Source organism: Bombyx mandarina, chromosome 05, assembly GCF_030267445.1.
Source record: "Bombyx mandarina strain Sakado chromosome 05, ASM3026744v2".
Classification (NCBI taxonomy): Eukaryota; Metazoa; Arthropoda; class Insecta; order Lepidoptera; family Bombycidae; genus Bombyx; species Bombyx mandarina.
The window spans coordinates 1845815-1857821 of record NC_143212.1 but is presented as its reverse complement, the minus strand read 5'-3'; the positions used below and the strand labels follow the sequence as shown (position 1 = coordinate 1857821).

The 12007-nt window shown below is 35.0% G+C and overlaps 1 protein-coding gene across 6 annotated transcripts in view; it reads right to left on the bottom strand.

Moving 5' to 3' along the window:
• Nucleotides 1-5655: 5655 nt before the first annotated feature.
• Rab32 (RAS oncogene family member Rab32) overlaps nucleotides 5656-12007 on the bottom strand; it is a 32147-nt gene continuing 25795 nt past the window's right edge. For all 6 annotated transcript variants that reach the window (XM_028172576.2, XM_089727527.1, XM_028172577.2 and 3 more), the window contains exons 3-5: nucleotides 9251-9432; nucleotides 8530-8673; nucleotides 5656-6445 (exon numbers count right to left, since the gene is read on the bottom strand). In XM_028172576.2, the coding sequence (XP_028028377.2) occupies nucleotides 6323-6445; nucleotides 8530-8673; nucleotides 9251-9432 (449 nt within the window). In that variant the 3' untranslated portion in view covers nucleotides 5656-6322. The remainder of the gene's footprint in view (nucleotides 6446-8529; nucleotides 8674-9250; nucleotides 9433-12007) is intronic.

Below are 12007 nucleotides of genomic sequence, written 5' to 3'. Positions count from 1 at the left end.
TCAAGAAATAAACACAAATGTACTTTCTCTTTGCGAATGAATAGCAACAGTTGAATACATATATCATTGTTATGGCCTATATATCTTTAAAAAAATCGATATATGTATGTTCTCCTATCGACTCGACGACGGGGCCGATTTCGGTGAAATTTTCAGGAAATCTTTAGCTTGGTCCAGCGGGTGACATCGGGAAGTTTGGTCAGCAAACATTGTCCAGCAATTGGCTTTGACTTGCTACATGTATCAATTTCAACATAAAATGCTCATATGCTAGTTTTTTTCCCTACCTATTCGTTGATAGGCCTTTCCAGATTCGCGCGGACGGGTAGGCGAGCTCACAGGCCCAACCTGAGAGAATTTGCTATCACAAGCCCTAGCAGTGCTTCGCAAAGTCTACCACAAGTTCGGAATCACAACCCACTGAGAAGATCCGGCGAGAAACTCAGAGATTCGTTCGCATTAGTTCGCTCGTTCGACGAGAACGGTGACCGGTCTTGAAGAGCCTAAAATTCAACAATCATGCTAGTACTAGGTAAAATGCACTGCAAGAACTTTTAATTCGTTATCCAAGGGTCACGGCAATACAAGTTACTAAACCCAGGCAGTCTGTCTTTCTGTCGTTTTATAAATGGCAGTATTTTTTTTATTTAATCAGAATATGTGTTGATAATGTTGCATGATGAGTGATATTCTCCAGTAGTATATGGGGCGGAAGCCTATGCCAGAAATGTGTACATTTGAACTTGTGGTAGCCCACGTAGACACCGTAATCTTGACAATTTCTGTTACGTATTTGCCATTGCGTTTTGAATACCATGATTACTTCCAATTGTATTGTTCCAATTGCAATTTCTACCTCATTCGTAGATTCGAAAAGTAAATTATGATCTACCTATTGTTTAGTAGTTACCAGAATACATGACGTCACAATGTGCAATCCCAGCTTAAAAGCTTCAAAAAGGATGTGATAAAAGTAAAAAAAAACGAATAAAAAATAAAATACCAACAAACGTTACTTCATGTGGGAACATTCGAAACCCATTAAATCTGGTAGGTTGATTAAATCCTCATAAAAAGATTTGAAAAACCCGTTAGATATAAACCACATCAGTCCGTCCCGGTAAGCGTGACTCCGTAAAAAACTAGTTTGGCCTTAAAACCGTCATGGTCCGACTTTGGAATTATAATCTTAGAATAATGTAGACACACAAAATGCCGATTGACTTTTTAGAAACTGTTGCGGGAATTGCTTAATATTGCGCAATCTCAGTTTTATATATTTTTGTGGTTTTGTCGAGTGATTATACCTATATCGATATTTTTAGTGGATTCATGAGATTCCATTGCAATTTCTTGACGCCTCTTATATTGATATCACAATTTATATAAGCTATTTAAATCAAAGCGACCACCGGAGGTCATAGAAGTTGCAATAAACTTGAATCTTAAGATTAAATGATATAAGACTGCTTCTTCTCAGGAATATTTGGGAATGGAACTAAATGGATGGGAAATAGGAAGTTTGGTGGAGAAATAGGAGACATACAAATTAACGATGATTACATTGTTATCATATGTATTCGTACGTGCGTTGATGCCTTGAACTGCAATGTGTGTCTATGTATTCCCATGAAATCTAAAGTCAAAATGTAGAAGAAAGAAGAGGAAGATCTTCGGTTCTGGTCTCTGTGACCTCACATTACAGTATAGTACATAATTACAGTTGCCTCAACTACTTATTTACTAATCGTTTAGTTTATTTTAGTTGTTTCCACAGTGTCATGTCCTATGACCTTTTGCATGGGGCAATGCGGCCGATGTAGAAATGATATTTATTCTGCAGAAAAGAGCTATACGTGCTATTTATAATACGCACTCAAGGGAATCCCTGAGGAAAAAATTTAAAGAAATTAAAGTTCTCACTATGCCATCCCAGTATATCTTTGAAAATTTGATGTATGTTCGTAAACATATTGAGGAGTTTCCTAAAAAGTCGGACATACATAATAGAAATACTAGGAACAAACACAAGCTTGTTGTGCCGATGACTAGGTTACATAAGATACGAAATTCATTCGGATGTTCGTCTGTGCGCCTGTACAACAAAATCCCACAAGATGTTCAGAACCTACATATACATACATAGGTTTAAGAAAACTATTAAAGAACATCTGTGCAATAAAGCTTACTATAAAATCAATGATTATCTAGAAGATTGCACAAAGTGGGAATGAGTTGCTCGCTCCGGGCATTTCAATATTGCAATAATTGTTACGTCATAATACTCATTGTAAAAATTAATATTAAAAAAAAATCTAATAATAAAAAAAAGACAATATGCCCGCTGAGTTTCTTGCCAGTTCTTCTCAGGACGGAGGCTAGTTTTTGTGAATTGGCGGTAGTTCTTTTTGACGTTCAACAAGTATGTACTTTCATTTATGTTGAATTTTTTTTTTTTGATTTGATTTGATTTGATTACTCTTCTTAAGTAGTTTAAGACGCCCTAAAAGTTCACCCGACTCATGCATGATTTGAGGATCAAAGCAAAAATGCGTTCTGGATTGATTCTAGATTTCTTTCTATTGTAAATGTAGGTACTCCAGCGACAACTTAACACTACATTGGCGATAGGTTCGTTATATAAAATCAGTTCTACGCTTTGTAATTAGTAAACTAATCAAATGAAATCAAAAAAACTATCGCAATCGCCGTGACCGATATCAATTCGGAGGCCGGCTAGAGGTATCATCATATGGAAATTTCCTGCGTTTAAGATTCCAACGCAATTATGATTGGGCGTATTGTGAGCCCTCATGGGTACGTACCACAGCCCGGTCTACGTCAGTAGCGAGGTATTCACTTTTCTATATGAGTGGTAGGAGAGGTTACGACCTCATGTTTCATCAACCATATTATTTTAAAAATTCTCTTAGTGGTACAGACTTTACCCCGAATTTTTGACCAATGGCAAAAATGTACTGAATAAGCAAAAAGTGCATCCATCTTAATAACGTTTTCAAGAAATCTTGGACAGTACGGAATTATTATTTTTTTATTGCCCTTGTAAGCAGACGAGAATACGAGCCACCTGATGGTGAGTGGTTACCGTCGCCCATGAAATTCAGCAATGCTAGGGGTAGAGCCAGGCTTCTGCCTACCGCTTAATACTCTACACAAGCCTCGTTTAAAGAAGGACAGGTCATAGCCCTCGGGAAACACCGTGGAGGGGAGCTCATTCCATAGCCGAATGGTACGTGGCAAAAAAGGTCTCTGGAATCGCACTGTGAATGACCGCAGGTAGTATGGATGAACTTTACTCCGGTGGCGGGCGGTGCGATGGTAAAAACGAGATAATGGTATGGAATTTCAACAATAATTTTATTTCCAAACTATTTATTATATAAAATATGTATGCCATCAATCCATTATTTAGTTACATTGAATAATCGTATTAAGGCTTTACCCAGATTAGCTGAAATTTAAAAAAAATCTAAAGGAGTGGGATAAAAAAACACACTTTCAGATACATACATTTATTTACTAACGTGATAGTGGAGATTAAAAATTCTCGTATCACTAGACTCGAATATTTGGCCAGCTATTTGGCAAGCTTTAATTAGTTGGCTTATTCGTTGCTACTTTGTGATTTATTAAATTTGAATTTGATCTCGAAAGTAACTGAATTTTAAAGTTGTTAACGAATTTTAGACATCATTGAAGAAAAATCATTCTCATCATTTCACCTCAAGTTTGTAACTTCCGTGATCATAAACTTAAATTCGAAACGAAAAAACATACCGTAAAATGGGGCGATTAGGGATTGAGAGGCGAATCGGGAAAAAACCGGGAAAATCTTTCGACGCTCAATATTAATTTTATCTTCTTCTTCTTCTCAGTCGTGTCACTCTTGACAGAGTGGTCGTGATCGTCATGTAGTGTTGGAAGGGGCAGACTTGATGCGTCTCACGATGTCGCGCCATCTCTCCCGTTTCATCTCATCTCTAGTTTTATATTCGTTGCAAAATCTTCCATTTTTTGTAGTTTAATAGTAGAATGTTGAAAGTTCACAAAACAACTCTGAATATGCATGATAATAGCTGCTAACTTATAAAAAATCGCGTTTCAAATTAACTTCCTGTGGTGGTAATTATTTTAGTGCTAGAAACTTTGCTCTCTTTTATTTATTTGATAATAATAGAAGACGACTGTGATTTATAAACGTTATTTAGTGTTTGAACCATCATATATATTAAAGGTAAGTCTCAGTTGTTATTGGTTTTAATGTATTTGATAAAATAAAAATACATGTAAAAATCTGTTATTTTTGGGGATATTGGGGACGTCATAGGTACAAATAACAACGAAAAAGGGGTCAATTGGGATGAGAAAAAGTGAATTGGAAACGACCTAAGTTTAAATAGGTACAGGTTTGTAGGGTTGTCTATGTAGTTATATCAATATTTTTTAAATTTGTTGGTAAAAATCTGGTTTATTCATGACGTTTTTGTCTAGAACTTTTATTCAAAATTATCAATATGTTATTTTGTTGTTTGGTAAATATTTATATTATCAGTTACGTATTGTTTTCTATTTTTTGATATGCCTCGCGTGTACGTATCAAAGAGTGCAAAGCCTAATAAGAGATATGATCCCTTAATATTAAAAACAGCAATAGAAGCCTATGAAATTGGGAATAAGTCTTTAGTTGAAACAGCTAAGCAATTTAATATAAGTTAGTCGATTTTGCACAGACATGTAACAAGAACAATGAAATCTCAAGGTGGACAAAAATGTCACACACCTAATCTCTTAACCGAGATAAAAATATCAGCCCCTACGTACTTACCAAGAACGAAGAAATATAAACCGTTTATAAGAAAGCCCACTCGTTCGAATTTAGGTGCTTACTCTCCCATATACAGAATCCTTTGGCACTACAATAATGTCCACGGTAGCGTGGTCTCCGTCAATGTTCATTCGGAGCTGTCCGATTGCGCTGAACTAATTTTAAGTGATGAAATAGATGTTTTTTTTAATTGTCTCACAACTTACAGGACAAATCTGTCGCGGATTATTTCCCAAGTAAATATAAATTTATCATAAGTAATTAAAAGTTTTAGTTACACTGTCAGTGCACTGTCGATTGCACCTATAATTGAGGTGACATCTGCCATGTACTTTTGTCAGTTTTTCAATGTTTTTTTTATTGATAATCACTTTGTTGGTGCATCTAAATAAATTAATTAATTAAAACCAAGTAGTGCCAACCCTAGCTAATTTCTCATTTCGTCCCAATTAACCGCAATTTCCGGGTAAATAGGGATTAGACCTATTTTTGCTTTTTTTGCCTTAACTGGAATGCTAGTTGCATAGTTTTAAATTGGACAACAAAGATGCCCCCAAGACTCAATCATTTTACATATACATAAACAACTACCTTAAAATTGGTCATAAAGTTGGAATTTGTCCCTAATCGCCCCATTTTACCGGTACTTAACTAATTAATTACGTTTTTATTTTGTTTTGATTGGAATCCAAACATTTTTTTTTACGGAGCCTGGCCAAGGATACGCAATCGCTATGACATTAGTTAGTGTGCATGTCAAGCTGTGATTATTGTGTAATTTAAATACAAAAGGAAAGAAAAACAAAATGTCTGTTCAAATATCATTTATTTATAGTGTTAAATTTATATATTATATATTTCTAATGAAATAAGAGTAGGCTCAAAACTAGATATCAATTAAAATTACGGAAACTAACTGTACATTGTTGAACTGTACAATTATACAACAAACATATGGTTTGATATATTCGAAATAGTAATTAGTCGATACTAAACAACAATTGAAAACAACAAAACATCGTAAAAATACAAATCAAATACATTATACAAATCAAATACATGTCATGCATTTTATTAATCATTGAATTCAATAACTTTATAAATTTCAATGCACTAAAGACTACAAGCATGTAGTAATTAATATGCATGCAATAAAAGTGGCCTGAAATTGCAGTCAAATCATACACAATTTTTTTAAGAATACGCTGTTATTTAATTAAGCCAGGAGTTGTTTTATTCTAATTATAAGAAGAATATTTGTACATTTATAACACTTTATGGCAATCCCGAGTGCGAAATTGAAAAAAAAAAGACAATAAATACAAGTATCAAGTCTTAAAATTATTTAATCCAATGAAAAACAACTGTTAAACATCAAAAATCATTATGATTCGTCTCCATAAGAATCAACGTTCGCAATTCGATCATGGCCAGACGTGATTGGTCCTTCATTGTTTGCTGACGCGCTCAGATTGGTCAGCAACCGCAAGCCTTGTTCGCGCCATCCCTGCTGTCGCCGTTAGCTATTTTGTGATCAATCACGAATTTATCACCGTCTCTGGTGTCATTGTTCTGAAGAAGCTTGTCGTTTAATAGAATCTGAAACGTAAAAATAATTTACTGAACATCTATACATATAAATAAAATTGGAGTGTCTGTTTGTAATATTGAAATAACTGCTTTTTACTACATGCATATAAATATACCTATATACGGTACATACACCAAAATAAATGTTTTTACAATTAATATCTGTCTGTCTGTCTGTTTGTTTGTTCCGGCCAATCTCTGGAACGGCTGGACCAATTTTGACGAGACTTTCACTGATAGGTAGCTGATAACATAAGGAGTAACTTAGGCTACTTTTGTTAGACTAGCTTCGCCCCGCGGCGTCACCCGCAGCTATTGTCGTACCGCGCGCAACATGGCGGGCTTCGCCTTTCAATAATTAAATTTAATGTTTCTGAAGCGAAGCGAGGGCGGGTCGTAGTTGTAACATAAAGAAGTCGTTGCCTCACGCACAGCCCCAAGTCTATAGGGGTGGGAAATAGATAAAGGGGCGTAAATATGAACGATCAAAATTTGATGGCTTATGATTGTAGATAATTTACTTAAAACTTTTACTTTTATTAAGTCCTTAAATAAGGTTTCTAATGACGATAAAACAAAACTAAAATAATTGCTCAATTACCAAACTGCTTTTTAATAAGATTCATTTAAAATCAATTTACCACAGAAATAATTGCCTTGGCTCTCGCTTAACCTAACAACAGCGTGGTATTGCACAACTATTTCATATACGCACATCATTAAAAGGCTCTCCAAAAAAAAACCCGAGATAAAAACGAGTTTGATACTAATATTATAATTTCGAAGATTGAAATTACAACAGAGTATACATATTATTTTGTAGAGTAGGTAAGTTACATCCGTTCCAACAAAAACAAACCAATCAAGTTGTAAATTAACTATGAACGCGACATCAAACCGCTAAGGTTTATTTAAATGTCGGTATTCAAATACAATTTTACCGAACCGACCTTGCAAAGTTTATCAATTTTAAAAAGAATCATTCTTAAACATGAACCATATTATAATGTTAAGTGTTAAATTTTATAATGTAACCATATTATAATGTTAGTTTTAAGCTGTTTTTTTTTTGTTCGTATATAGAAAAGTTATCATTTGTTTCAGCTTTTTCGAAATCTTTATTTTATTGAGCTAGTTGGATAGATTAATTCACGGCATGACTAGTGTTAAGTGGTCCGGTTATAATTATATTTATAATTAAGTCTCAATTATATTGCGTTGCCGGTGGCCCGAATTAAGAAAATAAGCAACTCTTTTAGGGGGTTGGGTGTACAACTTTTCAACAAGATCCCACAAAACGTTCAATTACTACCTGTTCATAGATTTAAGAAAACTGTCAAGGAACGTTTGTGCAACAAGGCATATTATAAAGTTTAAGAATTATTTACTAGATGGCACTACGTGGGAATGAGGCGTTCGCTCCTGGCCGTTTCATATTTTTTTTCTTAATTGTATTTTTTGACTTGTTATTTCGTTTATTGCAAATATATTTACTTATTTATAAAAAAAATTTTTTTTTGAGAAAAAGCAAAATTAAAAATGCCCGCTGAGTTTGTTTCGCCGGTTCTTCTCAGGACTGTGGCTTTTTTGGAACCGGTGGTAGAGTTTGCATTGTTATTTATATTTTGACATTCAACAAGTGTATTATGCCGACATCTAAGTTGAAATAAATGATTTTGAATTTGAATTTGAATTGATACACGGCCCGTACACCCTTGAAACCATAACATGGCTTCGCGGCAAAAGCTTACTCTTGGTAGAACGTCTTGTGAGCAGGGGTAGGTACCGCCACCCTGACTATTTCAGCCGAGAAGCACTAATGCGTTTCGGTTCGACGGATGGGGCGGGCGTTATACCTACTGTAAAAACACTGACCTCATGCCTCCAGATGGGAGACAAAATTTATGCTTTTGATGTTTATGGGCACTGATAACTATTCAACACAAAGTGAACTCGACCACTAATGTAAACAATAAAATTAATTAAACTACATGGTTCTTTATTAAATAATTCGGAATATTCCATGAACACAATTTTTTACGATCGGGCACGAATCACACAAGACCATCTGGCCCCAAACCGTTTGAACTTACCTTATTAACTAATGACCGAGCTGCCTCCTCAATATTGATGTTCTCTTTGGCAGATGTCTCGAACCAGCCTGCGAAACCTTTCTCACGACAGTACTCGTCCATTTTGGCGGGACTATTGACTATACCTTCCTTCTGTTGATCGCACTGTCAAAAAAATTTGGGAGTGTACATTGGAGATGTCAAAGCTATATTAATTAACCCACTGAGTTTCTGGACGGGTCTTGGGGATTGCTATTCCGATCCGACGGTAGATTCTGCTAGGGAACTGCTCTTGCTAGGGCTAGTGTTAGCAAATTCTCTCAGGTTGAACCCGTGTGCTCACCTACCCATCCGCGCGTAGTCGGAATAGACCAGACGCAAATAAGTAGGGGAAAAAATCAAAGCTATATTTAATTGATTACTTTACCCATCTGGTATTAAAGAGCTAGCAAAGTCTATTAAAGGTTACTGATGATCACTTATAAACGAAATTCAAGATTATCACGACTAATTAATACCATCTTTAATTAAGCATTCAATCACACAATGTTTCAAAAACTATATTTTTTTGTTAGAAATCTTAAAACGATAATAAACTGGGATTTGGGAAATTAATATCAAGGCTAAGCTTGAATTGTGAATGAGCCTTGAAAGCACTACAATTATTCCCATTTCTCAAAGTATCTCTATTAATAACAGAGATGTCTTGGTAGGTACAGAAAGTTTAGTAATCGTAACTAACCTTATTAGCGAGCAATATACAAGGTATGGCCGATCCATCGGGCAACTGAACTTTCGCATCCAAGTCATTCTTCCACTTGACGACAGCGTCGAACGTGGCCACTCTGGAAACGTCGAATACTATAAACGCGCCCACTGCTTCCTTGTAATAAACACGCGTCATGTTCCCGAAGCGCTCTTGTCCTGGAAAACAAATACCAATCTTAACCAATATCAATCTTAAAGGCATTTTTGAATTGTTGTACACGTTAAAATAGAGTATTCACCTAAATGTCCAATTCATACCCAAAAACGATTTAAGCTGATAACGGCCAAGTTCTTCAACAAAATTTTTAATGAATGTTTCGGTGATTGTTGACGATGTTTTAATAATGAATGATGGTGAATGTGAATGACGATAAAATACTAATGCATCGTTCCCAGCGATGTTCACGGCTCTTGAATGATTGACAAAATAATCAATCATTTAAGTGACAAACTTTATTTTTTGCCTACCTATTCGCTGGTAGCCTAAAGGGTTATTCCAACTACGCCCGGACGGGTAGGTGAGCTCACGGGCTCAACCTGAGAGAATTTGCTAACACTAGCCTTAGCAGGAGTAGTGCTTCGCAGAATCTACCATCGGATCGGAATCGCGACCTATTGAGAAGATCCGGCGAGAATCTCAGTGGGCTGTGTCTATGGGTTAGTTCACTCGTCGAACTCTTCGTCTTAGTCGATGAGGACGGTAACCGGTGCTTGAGAAGGCTAAAAGCACCGAGAATGAATCCGCAGGATCCGACAAGACATGTTTCGGACGACAACGGCTTTGCGTTAATCCGTTGCGGTCGGACAGCAATTTGTAAATGTCACAATAAGATTAAAATGCCCGATTCTTTACACCTATGGTTTCAACTGTGACCGATAATACCCTCCCACCGTATTCATACTGCAGTCCCTAATTATGCCGCACACTAGTTTACAACAGGTCGTAGTAATCGCGATTGTAGTGACCGGTAGCGATTTGGATTAACAGAAACTAATCTCTTTCCTGTGGCTATCGATTCTTTATCGAATACGAAAAATCTATACTAATATATAAATCTACAGTGGTTTTTACGGATGTTCCGTTATAACTACTGAACCATGCATCCGATTGACTTAAAACTTGGTATCCATGTAGACAATACATGTACTTAATGGATAGGCTAATATTTATATGAGTGTTTTACTCCCTAATAATGACAATAAATAATAATAATGTTAATTTAAAATGCGCAGCGAAGCGGGCGAGTACGGCTAGTAGTCTTATAAGAAACAAAATACCTTAGAGATTGTTATTTCTTGATCAAAATGCATTATTCTGAATGCATTATTGTGAAGCAAAACATACTGATCTACCTATTTTTAAAGGTTAACATGTATCAGTTTGTCTAGTTAAAACTGGATACTTTTGTATTATTAGTTTTAAAATACGTAGTTAGGTATATTGCTGTTTTATTAAAATGTTTTTGTGTTTGTAAATGTATTTGATAAATGTCACCAACGATCAGATTGTATAATAATGTAAATACAGTAGTTGTACGTAAAATATTGCATTCATTAACATAATGAAATGATAAAGCATCAATAATCTACTTATGATTTTTATGATCTAGTCAAAAAAAATTCATCAAATCTTGCGAACCACTATGCAAATTGTGATGAAATGTAAATGGATAAAACAGTATTTTGATGCGCACCTATAAGCTCTATAAATCTAATATATAAAATTCTCGTGTCACAATGTTCGTTCCCATACTCCTCCGAAACCGCTTGACCGATTCTCATGAAATTTTTTATGCATATTCAGTAAGCCTGAGAATCGGCTACTATATATTTTTCATACCCCTAAGTGATTAGGGTTGTCCACCCCTAACATATTTTTTTTATTTGGACATTTTTTTTGTTATAATGAGGTATTATGTGGTTGAATGAGGTTTTGTTATTTTTATTATATATTCCCTCATCATTCATAGCACTACATACCTCTTTAACTCATTTACCACATCCTTACACACTTACAAAAGGTTAGTTTTTTTTTCTACACTAGAAATTCCCTAGAAATCTTATATATGGCAAAACAATGTTTGGCGGGTCAGCTAGTAATAATATAATAATTGATTTTCGTTTTATTAACCATAGACTAGTAATTATAATTCTTGTAAGTTTGATTTTTAAATGAAATGCAAGATTGGACCACAGTTATTATCATTTCAACAGATCGTAGCCCCAGGTGAATACTTAGCTAATTATCAGAGTGAACTGTAATCGAAGTACCTGCGTTATTCAGAGTTATATCGTACTTTAGTGGAACAGATCGGAAGATATGAAGCGAAATTGGTATTCTTTTTGTATTTTTCATAAAACCATGATTTGTCTAATGAGATGTATGAAGTAAAATGAGTAGAGTGAAGATTCATTTACCTTATTTAATTATGAATCAGAATAAGCAAAGTGAAAAACGCGAACGTGTAAACAATAATCGCCAAAGCAAAAAGATATTGAAAACATTTTGAAGCCTCGTCCTCTGCGTGCGCCATTGATACGTAATAGAAAAAAAAACCGTTTTATAAATCTTTAACTTTTGACTTACTTTTGATAAATGCCATTTATGTTTCTTTAAATTTATAACGTGACGGAACTTTTGAAAGGAGTTCTCATTTATCAAAGGTTTTTATATACAGAATATTAGAAGTGTGTAGAGCCTATTCTGAACGGTATATGATCATATTTAAAT